The sequence below is a fragment of the Carassius auratus genome, chromosome 22 (genome assembly GCF_003368295.1).
Source record: "Carassius auratus strain Wakin chromosome 22, ASM336829v1, whole genome shotgun sequence".
Classification (NCBI taxonomy): Eukaryota; Metazoa; Chordata; class Actinopteri; order Cypriniformes; family Cyprinidae; genus Carassius; species Carassius auratus.
This window is the reverse complement of record NC_039264.1, coordinates 18,120,907-18,138,969: the sequence shown is the minus strand read 5'-3', so window position 1 is coordinate 18,138,969 and position 18,063 is coordinate 18,120,907. Positions and strand designations below refer to the sequence as shown.

At 36.8% G+C, this 18,063-nt stretch overlaps 1 protein-coding gene across 3 annotated transcripts; it reads left to right on the top strand.

Annotated features, from left to right (window-relative positions):
* The first annotated feature begins 658 nt into the window (after positions 1–658).
* On the top strand, positions 659–18,063 carry LOC113039876 (interferon-induced very large GTPase 1-like). 3 transcript variants are annotated; one of them, XM_026198013.1, is made up of 6 exons: positions 659–932; positions 2,148–2,233; positions 2,336–2,415; positions 2,544–3,155; positions 4,004–4,059; positions 12,268–18,063. In XM_026198013.1, the coding sequence occupies exons 3-6, from the start codon at positions 2,340–2,342 to the stop codon at positions 17,053–17,055; spliced, it is 5,532 nt and encodes a 1,843-aa protein (XP_026053798.1). In that variant the 5' UTR covers positions 659–932; positions 2,148–2,233; positions 2,336–2,339; the 3' UTR covers positions 17,056–18,063. The 3 variants fall into 3 exon arrangements, with proteins under 3 accessions (XP_026053798.1, XP_026053801.1, XP_026053800.1); XM_026198016.1 differs by lacking the exon at positions 659–932 and adding an exon at positions 974–2,019; XM_026198015.1 differs by lacking the exon at positions 659–932 and having other exon boundaries at positions 974–2,233.

The window sequence follows — 18,063 nt, the reverse complement described above, 5'->3', positions numbered from 1 at the left end:
TCAGACCTGTGTTGCAGGCTGGAATTAAACCACACCATGCTGGTTTCATCTGAGCCTCGTTTCTCCAAAGGTTTCTTCTCCATTTTGTCATTGATGGAGTTTTGTTTCCTTGCCACTGTCACCTTTGACTTCATTAGTTGGGGACTGATTGTAGAGACAGTACTGAAAGAAGTACAGTTATTTTTGTTACATGCAGAATTTTAAACTTAAATTAAATGTCTAATGATAATGTATATTTAAGCTTACTGTGCTGTGTCTACTTAAGGTGCTGGTGCTCGTTCTGTAAAGTTTAACAGAGACTCACTCCCAGGACAAACATTTAAGCAAAGCTTTTTCTGGTTGAGAATTAAAAAAAAAAAAATATATATATATATATATATATATATATATATATATATATATTTTAGAACATTCTTGTTTTTCACATTTTATTTAACCCTCCTACTTACTGTTAACTTCCTGTTAACGTTTATGGTGTTTGGGTGTTAAGTGGAATTTGAAACAATATATATATATCATCTGTGGGTTTATGCCGTTTTCTGAGTTATGAAGTACTTTACCTATTTACCACAAAATTCCTCAATTACACCAATAGCTTGCATATGTTGTGGGGTTGTTCTGTAAGCCTAAAGATCATCTTAATTTAGCAAAACAAACACTTCAGAGAAGACAGACTATTTTTTTTCGTGCATTATAATGAAGGCTTTGTGGAACTACATAGCATTATTATAGATTTGAATGGCGTATACGCGACTAAAAACACATTTCAAAAAAAAAAAAAAAAGACGGAACACATTTACTATCACGTATGCCTATGGGAGACAATCGAGCCAATCAGAGTAGGCGTTGGGCGGAGCGACACGTGCAGCCCCGCCCCCAACAGGCTGCAGCCAGATGTACTCGGGCATTTCTGACTCAACGCGGATAATACGGTAAGACAATAAAATATACCAAATAAGTTTACTTTTTATTCTTGGTTTTTACTTAATGACTTGCACATAACACCTTACAATTGCTTAAAAGTGTAAATCATAAATGTACATTTCCTATTAGATGATTACTTTTCAGAGGTAAGCAACTTACTACTTAAGCTAATTAAAATCCCAACATGTGGAACTTTTAAAGAAAGATAAAGCTGAACTTAACAATTAATTCTTAACTTAGTATGTTGCTCACAATATGTTTTATTTGAAACATGACATGTCATTGAATATTTATTCATGTTTTCTAGAAACATTTGAAATGTAAGCCAAAAACGAAATAGTTAAAAAAAAATCAGCTAATTATTCAGATATGAAATTATTAGTTAATGAGAGTCACTGTACAATCAGAAAGAGAACATTTCCACTTTCTTTCACAGTGTTAATATAAGATCCGGGAACTTAAGATGATGGACATATGACATAGACATGAAAACTGCAATAAGATTCCATATTTATCTTTTTTTTATTATTATTATTCTTTAGTTTAATTATTCATGTGTCAAAATCAGAACCACGTTCTGTTTCAGTTGAAAATGGTTGTCCTTCAGAGAGTCCTTTATTACTTGACATGACAGAATACAATAACATAAAATTATATATATATTAAGGGACACAATATCAATAAATAAGATATTATTGTGAAGGTTCTAGTCACAGTCATGGTGTAGTGATGTCTGATCTTGATGGAAAAAGTTCTGAAAGTCGACTGTATTTACTGTTTGTTGTAGTAAAAAATAAGTTACATTGTTGGTCAGGTGATTTATGAAAAGGTGTCATGTGATTTCCTGGAGATTTTACTATGCTTCTCTAAGCCAGAAATCCTGTTTGACTAGATCTACACACCACAGTGTTTGGTAAACCCGCGGTACTTTAACAAAACAACTGACGTGTTTTCCGACAGAAGCACTAATTTAATTCAGTACCCAACCCGACTTGCTCAACATAAAGGTCGCAACTTGAACTGCACCCACAGTATATCTACTACATAAAGCAGACAAAAATAACCCCTGTACATTGTGGCTATTCTCTTTCACAGGTAATAATCACAGACAATGAGGTGACTTGATATGTTTAATAATAATATTTAGCCTGTCCACCTGTGCTTATTGATTCCTGGCATGCACTGCAAATGACAATGTGAATATTTTTTCCATCCATGTGCAGGACCCTGCTACACAGAATCAGGAAGAGTTTATCTCTTCAAGTGTCATGATTTAATACTCAAACATCATTCATACGGTGAACACAAGGTAAATATATAGAGAGTTGTCTAGAAAAGCGGATTCTGAGCTATGCATTCTGCACACTCAAAAGCCTTTTTTAAAAAGATTAATTTATAGTTTCTTTTTCAGGATAATGAACAGCCTATTGAAAAAAGGAGAGATGAGTGGAACACCTGAACTGTCTGACTCTATTGAGCTCAGCAGTATGGGTAAGAAAACAAACATCAGCTGTTTAAAAATTTTTCAAGTTTATTATTTTTTTTTTTTGCTCAGAGAGACTTGTTCTCAAGTTGCATTGTTGTATTGATGAATCTGAGTTCTTTTGTGTTTATTCTAGGTCACCGTCTGACCATTGTGTTATTTGGAAACTCTGCTGCAGTCCAGTATCAACACGATAATATTCTTCTTGGAGAAATACAACCAGATATTGAAAATGTAGCAATATCTAGGACTGTTTCTTCGCAGATGAAGATATCAGGATGTCTTGTCTCAGTGATCAACCTGATTGGCTTACATGAGACTGCACTTGATCTGGATTCCCTGACTGGTCAACTAGTGAATGACAATGAAATCATAGCTTTAATCTTTGTTGTGCGACTGGGCCAGTTAACAGATTCTGATAAGATGGGTCTTGAGTGGCTTCAGAGAGTGTTTGGTGATGAAGTTCTTCAGTTTGTGATGATTCTCTTCACCTATGAGTGTGAGGAAGAGTCTGACTCTATAATAGATGATCTGAAGAAAAACTCAGCTCTGGAGCGGCTGACTGAGAAATGTGGTGGAAGATTTCACACCTGCAGCAAGAACATGAACAACAAGTCAGAGATGAGAGATCTACTTAACAGAATTGAGAATCTGTTTACTGATAATAAACAGAAGTGCTACACTAGTGAGATGTTCAACACTGCATTAAGAGAGAGAGAAGACCTGCATAACAGGACACATCAAAGTGGTAAGAACAAAGTTTTGGTTTCCTGGTGTCTCTTAAGGGTTTATTTACCCTTATTTATTCTAACATTTTTATTAGTGCTGTCAATTGATTAAAAAAATTAACTAATTAAACGAAACATTTCTGAATTTAGTCGTGATTAATCACTATGAACCCCCCTCCCCCAATGAAAGTTTTTAAATCTACTTTTATATTGAAATATTTTCACTTTAAATCTTCAAATTAATGTTAAAACAACATGAAGACAGTATATTTTATATATTTGTTTAATTGCGTCTTTTTTATGACTGAAGGCCAGTATCTCTGATACCAATACTACTGATGTCTCTATAAAATCCTTTTCCCCCTAATATTTAACCATTGACTATAGCCATTCAACATGTGCCTGCACCTTTCTGTGTGCAATTGAACAGCATGCGCTACGAGCACAGTACAGCCTTTGTACTTGTTTGACTCGCACCTTGTGCTAAAGTGAAGATGGAGCGTGCGTCTGAAACGCACCTGGTTTGATGCAGTCGTTTAGACGTTCTGTGGCTGTATAAACGCCCTTCTTGTCAAAAGAAAAAGTGAAAGAATCAGCAGTTTTAAGTTGGCAGGTCAACATTAGCTCCGCCACTGTGTTAATTGCGTTAAATATTTGTATTGCGTTAAACTGAAAAATGTAATTGCCAGCGTTAATATGTTAATTTTGACAGCATTAATATTGTTAATAATTCAACAATTAAACCATTATTGGGGCTGCATGATTATAACAAAAATCATAACACGTAGAAAGAAAAAACACAAAAAGCAGTGGGGTTCAAAACAACATTCATGTTTAATGTATGGCGCCTTTTCTTTTCTGTCACAAGATCAAGAAGAGAGCATGGAATACAGCACAAAAACAGAGAAAAGAGAGACACTAGAGGTATGTGTTTTCTCTGTTACTGTACCCTGATTTGTTAAAGGGGGGGTGAAATGCTATTTCATGCATACTGAGTTTTTAACACTGTTAAAGAGTTGGATTCTCATGCTAAACATGGACAAAGTTTCAAAAATTAAGTTGTACGTTTGAAGGAGTATTTTTGTTCCAAAAAAACCTCTTCCGGTTTGTCACAAGTTTCGGAAAGTTTTTTTCGAGTATGGCTCTGTGTGACGTCAGATGGAGCGGAATTCCCTTATATGGGTCCTAAGGGCACTTCTCCCGGAAGAGCGCGCGCTCCCGTATAGCACAGCGCTGAGAGCACAACAGACACTGATCAGAGTGAGAGCGTCGCGAAAAGGGTCTCACGGTCGTGTGTTGGAACCACATGCGGGGAGTAAAACTGCTTCAAATATCTCTGTGTTGTTAACTTAGCTATCAGCGCGTAAGCACATAAAGTAAACAACATGCGATGTTGTCATCAAACTGCACTTACAGCTTAAAAAAAAAAAAAAGACGACATAAAGTGGAACTTAGTCATTTTCCAAAACTGCTAAGCAAATATATACAGTTTCAGTACATACCACATAGAGACGCCTTTGCTGATGCTGCTCATCAATAAATTTAATCTCATAAATCAAATCTCATAAATTTCAGCCTCTGGATCTGTGTCACAGCTTCCAGACGCTCTCAACGCAAAAGCCTACTGGCGCTCGTGATTCTTTAGCTCCGCCCACACGTCACGCCTCTAGGCGCTCGTGTTTTTCCGGGAAAAATCGGTACAGACTATCTTTCTCTTATAAATATAATAAAAATAAAGACTTTTTGGAGTTATGAAGGATGCAGTACTACTCTATAGGTACTCAAGATTAACAGGATATTGAGTGAAAACGAGCATTTCACCCCCCCTTTAACGTTTGTGTAGCTGCACAAACCAAAACCACTCGAGCTCACCATATAACCAATATAAAGCCGATATAAAGCCTATATATATATATATATATATATATATATATATATATATATATATAGTTTGTGTGTGTGTGTATTTAGTAATATTTAAGAAATTTGAAATAATTTGAAAATGGATTAAAAAGTAAATGTGTAAAATAAACAATTATACTTTAGATGACAAAATATTTCTCACAAATAAATGAATATTTCATAAAAATATAATTAAAAAGGAAGTAAACACTGTAACCAACAGTTTAAAGCATTAAATTCACATGGACATGACCGTCACGCAGAGAACACGTGATCACAAATGCACACTCACAAAATCTCACAGCTGGATTTGACTAAGTTTGGAAGGTTTGTGAAACTAAATGTTCATTGGCCATTCAAAGATATGTTTAAATGATATAAATGCGTATTTTCTTAATACTGATGGCAAACAAGAAAATATTATAATGTTTGCATTTCTATTACTAATAATTTAAAAGCATATGTTATAATACTTTTTGTATACATTAATTCCTTTATTTAACCATTCTATCAGATTATTAGACATAACTGTTAACGACAACATGAGGGAGAGTGTGAGCAGCGCCGTCAAAAAAAAAAATCCCGCCATGAAGACATCGGCCAAGCATCGGCCGATATTTGAAAAAAAGCAGATATATTGGTTGACCACTAGTTCTGGCCCACTCCTGGTGCCTGGGCCGCTTTTATATCAAGGTACCCTATCACTGCATTAAAGTTGTAGCCTTGGACAATTTCTTGTCTGTTTCAGTCAGGTTTACAGTTGGGAATGACCTCCAGAAAAAAAGGTAGTGATGACGGATGTCTCCAGCTGAGACTGGGGCACTCTGTACGAGAGCAACTCTGTATGATCTGGTCAGTTTTTGGCAGACAGAGGTTGACCTATTCACCTCGGAAGACAACTATAACTGCCCGAACTATTTTTCAAGACAGTGGGATGCTCTGGCCCACATTTGGCCCAACAACTGTATGCCTCCCCTCCCGTATCTTTCACATAAAATTCTTCTAGAATGTTACTAACATATTTCTGCCTCATCATTTGACCAAAATCCACATTGGATCGCAGTTAAAAGTTGATACAAACACTCAATAGTGATTGATAGTGACTTTAAAGTAGTAGTGTTGAATTACTCTCATTAATTGTCATAAGTAGCTTGAAGTTGAAGATTGTAATTTCTCCGTTACCCATATATGATTATATTTCATTATGCATTTAAACAAATCACATAAGTTTGTAAGAAACGGTTTAATTTTACAAAAAGATTTTTAATTATAGTATTATAATGTACCACACGCTGATCAGAGGGATGTGAATGGGATTTAATATAAAGCCACAACTTACACAAGAGTGTTCAGACCATCTTTTTTCCTGACAAAATCAATATAATGCAATATTTCTACCTGCCGATTGTAAGCTTTTCCATATTCCAAGCTTGCCTGCTGCGAGTAGTGACAATTATGAAAATAAATCTAATAATGATTTGATTGTTAGATTTTAAATCAATGGGGTTGAGGCATCAAAAGTAACTAAGTAAGCTGTTTATTAGTATAATAATAATATGTTGGATTTATATAGCGCCTTTTCCAAGCTCAAGGACGCTGAACATGGTACACCAAAGCAAGAAATATTGATAACAAAGAAACAATTTCATTGAACATTTGCCCAATTCAGTTGCAAATCATGCAGTTGCATATAACACAGATTATGTAGTAAAGACATATAAATAGAAAACAAAACTGACAAATACACAATGTAAATTAGTGATACTGTTGATTAAACAAATACGTTTTAAGTTTTGATTTTAATTCACTAAAAGTGGTAACTATTCTTAGTGCCAGGGAAAGTGAATTCCAAAGTTTGGGTGCAATAACAGAAAAGCCCCTTCCGCCCATTGCAGATAGGTGGAACCTAGGTACACAAAGAAGTTCACAATTAGAGGCTGGAGTGTGTGATAAGGTATATAAGAAGAGAGTAGGTTGGGAAGATCGGAGGGAGCAAGACCTTTGGGTGCATTAAAGGTGAGCAGAAGAATTTAGTATTGCACACAAATTGATACAGGCTAATAGAATAGGGGTGATGTGAGAAGATTTTTTTTGAAAGTTAATAATCTGACAGCAGAATTTTGAATGTACTGCAGACAAACGATGGAGTGAGCTGGTAAGCCAGAGAAAAGAGCATTACAATAGTCAAGGCGAGTGGTAATAAATGCACGCACTAATGATTCTGCATCTTTTCTACTGAGAAAGGAATGAAGTTGCGCAATTCGGCATAGTTAAAAAAAGCAGCTTTGGAGAGTTTGCTAATGTGGTCGCCAAAAGTAAGTGATGGGTCAAGAATGATACCTAAGTTTCTAACAGTAACTGATGGAGAGATGGGGGACCAATTATTAAAATTTCTGTTTTACTCAAGTTCAGACTAAGAAAATTAGATTGTAGCCAATCCTTTAACTCACTGACACATATTGATAAGGATGCCATCGACTGGGTAGAATCTGGTTGACAAGCAGTATATATATCTGGATGTCATCAGCATAACAGTGGTAGTTAAAACCATGGCGACTACTTATTTGACCAAGAGGCTAAACATAGAGGATGAATAATTATGGTCCGAGAACTGAGCCCTGGGGAACTCCTTGTTTGAGCAAGACAGTAGGATATTTGAAATTGTGAAGTGATATGAAGTATTGCCTATCTGTGAGATATGAGGAGAACCAGGTTAATGCACAACCTGAGATGCCAACTTCTGCAAGGGGAGAGATTAATATCTTATGACAAATAGTATCAAAAGCTGAGCTAAGGTCAAGTAATAAAAGAATTGATAAACTGCCTGAATTGCCAGAAAGTAATAGATCATTGACAACCTTTACTAGTGCAGTTTCTTTACTGTGCCATTTGTGAAAACCAGATATATATCAAAAATATAAAATAATATCAAAGAGATTGTTGTGAGCTAGAAATTACTGCAGCTGAGAGGCAACAGTCTTTTCCGTGATTTTAGATATAAATGGCAGGTTAGAGATTGGACGGTAGTTGGATAGATTTAAATGATCCAGATTCAGTTTTTTGAGAATAGGAGTAACAGCAGCAGTCTTGAGTAAGATAGGAACAGTAGAAGAAATTAAAAACATATTGATGAGGTGTGAGACTGGGGCAGAAATAACAGGGATACAGTGTTTTAGGAGAAATGTAGGTGCAGGGTCTAGTTGGCTTGAAGAGGAATTTGATTTCGGTATTGCATCAGTAATTAGAGATGAATTAGTTTAGGCAAAGGTAGTCAATAAATTGGGTAGACTGTGTTTGCTCACAATTAGAAATAGTTACACTACTAGTTTCTGCAAAAAGTACTATTATTACAGTAACTAAGTTACTAGTAACTAGTTACTGCCCAACACTGTAAATTATACACACACATGTACATCATTATTTTTTATATAAAAATAAAGAAGCAAATTACAAAAAAAAAGACAGATAAGACAGATAGATAAAAATTAAATATTAAACTTTATAATGACCATATTAGTTGATCTATACCAGGTGATGGGCGCCACCATGTTAGTTTACGCTGAATCTTAGCTGTGGGATTAACAACTCATAAATCATCTTCTCTGGAAAGACATTAAAGTAAGTCTCCGGTGAACTGGGAGAAGACTATAGAAAACTTTGTTGTTCCCTACACAATGTGTATATGATATCAATAAAACATGTCGTCAGATTATATATATAATCATTATTGCCGTTTCCATATACCGTATTTTCCGAACTATAAGGCGCACTCAAAAGCCTTTAATTTTCTCAAAAACGACCATGTTGACATGTTGACATTCCCTTTAGCACAGCTCAATCTAGTGGATGCATAACACAAACCCAGTCAAACGTTTGACTGCAGTATCTTCTATTCTATGCGCCTTAAAATCCTGTGCACCCTATATATGAAAACAGTTCTAAAATAGGCCATTCATTGATGGTGCGCCTTATAACCCGGTGCACCTTATAGTGCGGAAAATACAGTACATAAGTGTGTATTTCACAAACTAAAACTATATACTGTATTTCTTTACTAGTACATGTGTATTTAAATTTCTGGAACCTAAAGTAAGCATTATATAGTTGAAAACAATGAATATTTGGGATAACATGTAAAGCTCTCAGCGTGTCCGATCCGTCTCTGCACCAGCCAAAAGTACGAAAGCAGATTTGAATTTTTGCAGTTGTTCATGTAACACACTGAACGTTCAAATCACACTGGTTTGATCTTACGCTTCAGGGACCAGCCAAGAGTGATTACAAAGGTGTGATGGGTTGCGTCAAAGGGTTAATTGAGTTGCTTTTCCTTTAAGACCAAATTAATGTAATGCACTGCCTCATAATCCAGTTTTCACCCACCTGTTTACATTCACTTAAGCCATCCTCCACACGATGGACATTTTGACAGATGTGTGTGTATTTTACTATTGCACAAGGAGAACTGATTGCAGAACTGTGATCGCACAGGCAAAAGAGTGCTTCTGTATCCTGCCTTCACTCATTGGATGGTAATTTTGTTCTACGATAAGCTTAGTTATCTTTTATTAGGCAAGGCAAGGCAAGGCAAGTTTATTTATATAGCACATTTCGTACACAATGGTAATTCAAAGTGCTTTACATAAAAGAAAGTAAAATAATCATTAAGAAAATAATAACAAAAATAAAACAAGCAATTTTAAAACTTTTAAAATGATTAAAACATTTAAAAACAGTTAGAAAATGATTTTACATTAAAAAAATAATAATAATAAAACACTGAAAATATAGTGCAATCAGTTCGGACATTGCACAGTGCTCATTCAACAAATGCACAGCTAAAAAGATCCGTTTTGAGTCTAGATTTAAATGTGACTAGTGTTTTAGCACATCTAATCTCTTCTGGAAGCTGATTCCAACTGCGGGCAGCATAGTAACTAAAGGCAGACTCCCCTTGTTTTGTGTGAACCCTTGGTATTTCTAACTGACTTGATCCTAATGATCTGAGTGCTCTGTTAGGTTTATATTCAGTGAACATATCTGCAATATATTTCGGTCCTAGGTCATTTAGTGACTTATATACGAGTAAAAGTACTTTAAAATCAATCCTAAATGTAACTGGAAGCCAGTGTAAGGAGCTGAGGACTGGTGTGATATGCTCAGATTTTCTGGTTCTAGTCAGAATCCTGGCAGCAGCATTCTGGATGAGCTGCAGCTGTCTAATGGTCTTTTTGGGAAGGCCAGTGAGGAGCCCATTACAATAGTCCACCCTGCTGGTGATAAAGGCATGAACAACTTTCTCCAAGTCTTGACTGGAAACAAAACATCTAATTCTTGCAATGTTTTTTAAATGATAGTATGCTGATTTAGTTACTGCTTTGACATGACTACTGAAACTAAGGTCTGTCTCCAGAATCACACCAAGATTCCTGACTTGATTTTTAGTTGTTTGACCCCTAGAGTCAAGGTATGCATTCACCTTGAACACTTCATCTTTGTTTCCAAATGCAATGACTTCAGTTTTTTCCTTGTTTAACTGAAGAAAGTTCTGGCACATCCAACTATTAATTTCATTAATGCATTGGCAGAGGGAGTCAATGGGGCTGTAGTCATTTGGAGATAAGGCTAGGTAAATCTGGGTATCATCAGCATAGCTGTGATAGGCAATTTGGTTCTTTCTCATTATTTGACTTAGTGGAAGCATATACAGGCTAAACAAGAGCGGTGCAAGAATTGACCCTTGTGGGACTCCGCATGTCATGGACGTCCACTTAGACTTATGCTCTCCTAGACTCACATAATAGCCTCTCCCTTCTAAGTATGATCTGAACCATTTGAGTACCATCCCAGAAAGCCTGACCCAGTTTTCCAGTCTCTCTAGTAGTATGTTATGATCGACAGTGTCAAACGCAGCACTGAGATCTAGCAATACCAGCACCGATATTTTGCCAGAGTCACAATTTAAGCGAATATCATTTATTATCTTAATGAGTGCTGTCTCTGTGCTGTGATGTGGTCGGAAACCATATTGAAAATTGTCCAGGTATCCATTTGAGTTTAAGTATTTGTTCAGCTGATTAAAAACTACCTTTTCTATAATTTTGCCTATAAAAGGAAGATTAGATATTGGTCTAAAATTGCTCAAAATTGTGTTATCAAGATTGGTCTTTTTCAGGAGGGGCTTTACAACTTCAGGTTTTAGGGAGTTTGGAAATGTCCCAGAAAGAAGTGAGGCATTCACCACTTCTAAGAGATCTTCTTTTAAGCAGTCAAGCACACTTTTGAAAAAAGATGTGGGAAGTGTGTCAAGACAACAGGTTGATGATTTTAGTTGCTGCACTATGTCTTCCAGACTTTTGCTATCAATTGTTTCAAAAATAGACATAGTATCTTTTTGATATTTTGGCCGAATCTGTCTGACCTCTGCATTACTTGAGGATGTGCTAATCACCTTCCTGATATGTATGATCTTCTCAGAAAAGAAAGAAGCAAACTCATTGCATTTGCTGTCTGATAGCATTTCACTGGGAATCTGACTTGGGGGGTTTGTCAGTCTCTCAACAGTGGCAAAAAGAGTACGAGTGTTATTTAAGTTACTGTTTATGAGGATTGAGAAGAAATTCTGTCTAGCTGTAGCTAGTTTCACATTAAAAGCATGAAGGATGTCTTTATAGATGCTATAGTGAATTTCAAGTTTCGTCTTCCTCCACATCCGCTCTGCTTTTCTGCATTGTCTTTTCATAGTCTGAACTGCTGTTGATCTTCTCCAAAATGATTTCTGTCTGTTTTCTTACTGACTATTATTGGTGCAATATCATCAATAACATTCTTAACTTTTGAGTTGAAGGAATCAAGGAGAATATCAACAGAGTCTGCAGAAATGCTTGGTGTTAAAGATATAGCCTCCGTAAATAGTACACTTGTATTCTCATTTATGCATCTCCTTCTGACAGAGACAGATCTAGATTCAGTGGTAGCAGAGATCAATATATCAAAGAAAATACAGAAGTGATCAGATAGTGCTACGTCCTTAATAACAATGGATGAAATGTTTAGACCCCTACTGATGATTAGATCCAGAGTGTGTCCACCTTTGTGTGTGGGTCCATGCACATGCTGAATCATGTCGTGGTAGTTTTGAAAAGGGCAGAAGTTGATGAATAGGTGGTGAATGGTAACTTTTTTCAAAAATACTGTCAGGGGATGAGCTAATTGTGTTCTTTTGCTTTTTAGGTAGACACACATTCAGAAGTTGTTGCAAGACTGAATCAAAGGAAAGAAAGTGGAATCAGTGAAAAAGTAGAGCATCTATTTCAAAGACTCTGTCTTGATAATGTATATCAGTGTAAGCTTAAAGCTGCAGATGTTCTTCAGTTAACTGCGCATTCATTAGAGTCTCATGAGTCTTGTGCTGAGAAGGACCTCATTCAGAATTTCCTACAAAAACTACTGATGATGAACTACAGAGCAAGATACATCAAAATTAAAGAGACCAATCAGCAACATGACGAAGAACAAAGAAACAGTGACTTATGTGAAGAAGAGGCTGATGTTGATGTTTTCACAGAAATGCTATTGTTTAAAGAAGAAACAAACAGGAGTGATGCTATTCACCCGATGGATGTTCAGATGGCTGTGTTTCATTGTGCTGATAGTTTCCTGAAACAGCTGATGGTGACTAAACTGTCTCAGTGTCAGTACGCTCTGCCTCTGCTTGTTCCTGATCCATTCACAAAAGAGATTGAGTTTCCTCTCTGGACATTCAGACAAATAAACAAGAGCTGGAAGATGAAAAATGCTAAAAATGAAACCATCGGAAAAATCCAGCCTATCTGGAAGGCAAAAACACCAATGGTGTCTTTCTTCAGGTTTGGCTCAGTGTCCTCATCCAAATCTCAGCTGATGAGCCATCTGATCAATGAGAAACACAACACATTCTTCCACAGGAACTGCCCAGGTAGCAGCAGTACCAGAGTACTGATGGATGGAGTGGTGGAAATCGGCTGGTACTGCCCCTCTGATAAAGACACAGATAAATTCACTCAGTGCATTGCTTTCTGTAACCTTCACGGTGATGCAGGAAACAATGAGAGACAGCTGCAGATCCTCACTGAAATGGCCTCAGTCAATGTTGTTATTTTACCACGACTTGACAGAAATGACAAGAATGGAGAACAGATTCAAGGATTGTACAAGAAACTAAAGCCACTTATTTTTCTTTTTACTGAGGATAAATCTAGAATAACTAAGACGAGGCAAGGAAAATACAAAATTGGTTTAAAAGACAGAAATCAGTCGGATGTATCTGAGGACCTCAAACAAGCTATAAATAAATGTCTCTCATCCTCATCTTTAGAATCATCATCTGTTTTTAGACTTGAAGATGTGTCAAAACAGTTAGGTATCAGAGTAGATGAGGAACGGGACAATGACTGCAGAAGAGGAAAAGAAGCAGCCCAACAGATGATGGTTTTACTAGTGAAAAAAAACCTGACAGAAATCAAAGAATCATTTCTGCCCTGTCAGGGAAAACTGTGGCATCAGTGGTGTGAAAAGAACAAAGAACTACATCGATCTCAGGGAAATGAAACAGACATGGTAATAAAACAGGAACAAGACATGAAGAAAATCCGTAAACAGCAGCATGTTCTGGACATTTGTGAGTTCATGAAGTTGTTTATTACAGAAATAAATTCACAAACTCCAAATAAGAAGCATTTTTTTCTGAAATGGCTCACAGTCCTGCTGGATGAATACACTTCAGCTGACCTTTCTGCTCTACATTACAAGTATGATGAAAAGTGGTCAAAAGTCTTAAAACTGAAAGAGAAAAATGGTATAACCGAGCAACAGATGGCAACAAATTTGACTGATGAACAAACAGAACTTGAAAGAATATCAAAAGAACTTCAAGCTGCAACCTTTGGTTTGGAGCACATTCTGAGGGAGATCGGTCAGATTTATGAATCATGTAAATCAGTGAACAAGAACAAGAAAGGCCTGCCGTGTGATTTTTCTTCTCTTCCGAGTCTTGCAGCAGAGATGATGATCTCTGGATTTCCAGTGGAGCTGATGGATGGAGATGCTGCTCATGTTCCTGTGGTCTGGCTTACTGCTGTTCTACATGAACTCATCCAGAAACTGGGAGACCAGAGAGTCTTTGTGCTGTCAGTTTTAGGGATCCAGAGCTCTGGGAAATCCACTATGCTGAACGCCATGTTTGGACTCCAGTTTGCTGTCAGTGCTGGCAGATGCACCAGAGGAGCTTTCATGCAGCTGGTCAGAGTATCAGATGAGGTAAAAACGGAAAAATTACTGAAGTTTGACTATATTCTGGTTGTTGATACTGAGGGACTTCATGCTCTAGATTTGGCTGGAAGGTCAACAAGAAATCAGGACAATGAATTGGCCACATTTGTTGTTGGTCTTGGTAATCTGACATTAATCAACATCTTTGGAGAAAGCCCATCAGAGCTGCAGGACATTCTTCAGATCGTTGTTCAGGCCTTCATGAGGATGAAGAAAGTTAATCTGTCTCCCAGCTGCGTGTTTGTTCATCAGAACGTTTCAGACGTCACAGCTGGAGAGAAAAACATGGAGGGAAGAAGACGACTGCAGGAGACACTTGATGAAATGACAAAACTTGCTGCTAAAGATGAAGTCTGTGTTGCAGAACGTTTCAGCGATGTCATTACTTTTGATATTCGGGAAGATGTGAAATATTTTGCACCGCTCTGGGAGGGAAATCCACCAATGGCACCACCAAACCCATCATACTGTGAAAACATCCAAGAGCTAAAGACCATGTTTTTTAGCCATGCCTCTAAATCAGATGGCTTACAGCTGACACAACTTAAATGCCGTATTAAAGATCTCTGGGAGGCTTTACTGAATGAACGATTTGTGTTCAGCTTCAGAAATTCTCTGGAAATCACAACATACAGAAAACTAGAGACCAAATACAGCAAGTGGTCCTGGAGTCTCCGCAGAACTATGCTGGATATAGAGAACAAACTCTACAACAACATAGAAAATGAAACAATTGATAGGGTTTCAGAAAGTCATCTTCAAGAGAAACTAAAGGTGAAAAGTCGAGAAGTAGAGGAATCAATGTCAGAACTCTTTGAGAAGGATGAAGATAAAGATATACTGAAACAGTGGAAAGCGTCATTTTACATCAAAATAAAAGAGCTTAAAAAAAACATTGTGGGAGAAACAATGAGGAAATTAAATGAGATTATTAAGCAGCAACATGTAAAGAAAGCGATTGATGCTCAGAGGACATGTCATGAAAATACTCTCTTGGAAAAGAGCAAAGAACTTGCACTGACACTCAAAGACAAAGCAAATGATGAAGGAGTCCTGAAAACAGAGTTTGATTCTTTTTGGAAAGAGTGTGTTAATAAGATTAAAGCAGAAACTCCTCCAATTGAAGACACTGATGTTTTAAAAGATATGCAACAACTCCTCCATGACATCTATGAAAGTGGCCCTGTAAAAGCCTGGACAGAGAGCAAAGATGTTTTCTCTGTGTTGAGTTATTCAGATTATGTACAGTTCAAGAAATCCAGTGAGATCACAGGACATGGTAAAAATGAAACATCTTCTGAAAAGCTTGATTATAAACTATCTCAGGAGGCGGAAGCCCAAATAAGAACCTTAATAAATGACATCGCTCATCAGACAGACCAAAAAATCATGTCATATAACATTGCAAAGATGGGATACAATAAAACCTACATTCAAGAACTTGCAGATTATATCAAAGCAAGAATAGTAGATTATGAGCAAGATTTCAGGAACTATGTGTTCACAAATGAATTTTATATGGATTTGGTCATTTCCATCTGTAAGAGAGAAAACAAGGTAATTACTGAACAACACAGAAGATTCAGGGAAGCCAACGATCCTGTTTTATACTTTGAACAGAAGAGTGAAGAGTACTATAGTATTTTCCAGAAATACTGTCATGGTGCAACATCAGCTGCCATTTTTGGTGAGATTATCTGTCAGAAATTGAAGGAGCCCATTCAAAAGAGTGTCTACAAAGATACTGCCAGAGATATCACTAATGAAATTCGAACAAACTGTGAATCACTCAATGGAAACAGATCTAACCTAGAGAAGCACATCCTCAAGACTCTGGCAGAACAAGAGGATTTTAAGAAATACATTAACTACTTAAACAATCCCAGAGACCACTTCAAGAGTTTCATCAGAGATGAAGTCAGTCAGTACATCACTGATAAGTTTGAAGAAAGTGTACGGCCCAAGATGAAGGAGAAAACTGATCTCCTGCACCAGAAGATCATGGAAGCGGTTCATAGAGCGACTACACTGGTCAACACGACCAATGGAGATGTTCAGAAGTGGCTGTATCATTTCACACTGCAGCTCTCAGATGTGCTGATATTCTCTGTAAAGGACCTCAGTGGAGTGAGTCATGAAGGTGTTAATGATTTCAGCCTCCTGAAAAAAGTAATAAGTGTGGAACTTCATTCAGTATCTTTAGAAATACAACAGAAATTTAGCAAAGAGACATTTCCTGTAAATCTGGAAGAGAAGGACAGACCAGATGACATTCTGTTTGATCATCTCTGTCAATGCTGTTGGGTTCAGTGTCCATTCTGTGGAGCCTCCTGCACCAACACAATAGAAAACCACTCTGGAGATCACAGTGTTCCTTTCCATCGAGTGAATGGACTCACTGGGTGCTGTTATCGGGAAACAGAGAATCTTAGTGCACATTTTTGCACAACTTTAGTGACAACTGCTGACATGTTCTATACTGGTCAGTGGTTTCTGTGCAGAGAATACAGAAAAGCAGGAAATGTTTATGCAGAATGGAACATCACTCCTGACATCTCTGAGCTGCCATACTGGAAGTGGTTTGTGTGCAGATTTCAGAAAGATCTTTATGAATACTTTGGGAAAACTTTCCACATGTGGGATAAGATTTCAGATGAATGGAATCAATACTCAAAAGAGCAAGCTATTGAGAGCTTGGATAAATACATCTAATTACACAGCTGTACATCAGTCATTTGTAGGTCTCTTATTCACTGGCCACAGTTTGAAATAGTTTCTGTTGTATGTGTGTGTAATGAGGCATTTACCATTTTTTTTTACTGTTTATGTGTAATCATGTTGCACTTAATGGATAATGCTCAATTATTTTAGATTATGTCATCTTCATTAAATGAGATTTGTGTGACTTCAACACTGTGAAGTTCAAAGTTCACCTTTGAATGCCTTGAGAAAAACAAAATGTAAGGTTTTGGAGTGGCCAAGTGCATGTTGCTGTGCATGACCTTAAACGGTCCTTCATGCTTGAAAACTCTCCAATGTGGCTGAAATAAAACAATTCAGCAAAGAAGAGTCTGCCAAAATTGCTCTACAGCGATGTGAAAGACTCATTGCCAGTTATTGCAAAGGCTTGATTGCAGTTGTTGCTGCAAAGGGTGGCACAACCATTAGATTTTGGGGGCAATTACTTTTTCACGTAGGGCCAGGCAGGTTTGGACAGCTTTTTTCCCTTAATAAAATATAATCATAATTTCAAACTGCATTTTGTATTTATGTATCTATAGTATAAAATTTAGTTTGATCTGAATCATTCAAGTGTGAAAAATATGCAAACATTAAAAAAAGAGGATGAGGGCAAAAACTTTTTCACAGCACTGTATATTTGGTATAAATAAGCTATACTGTATGTACTTTAACATGGGCATGGCAGAAGGCAGGAAGACACCTCCTACTTCCAGCTTCACAAGGTCCAATTGAATTGAAATCGGGGAACTGGAGGTCAAGGCTACACCTTAACCCTTTAGAACCTGAAGCTAAATAGATCATTTTTACGTATTTAATTTCTTTCTAAAATTCTAAAATGAAATGTTCAAGTGCAAGGTGTTAAAAAATTGTTTGTGAATAGAATTTAAATAGTGTAAAAAAATTATAAATTATAATACATTTTACTGGTTTATATTTACAAAAAAATAAAACACATGAAGGAACGAATCTAACAAATAC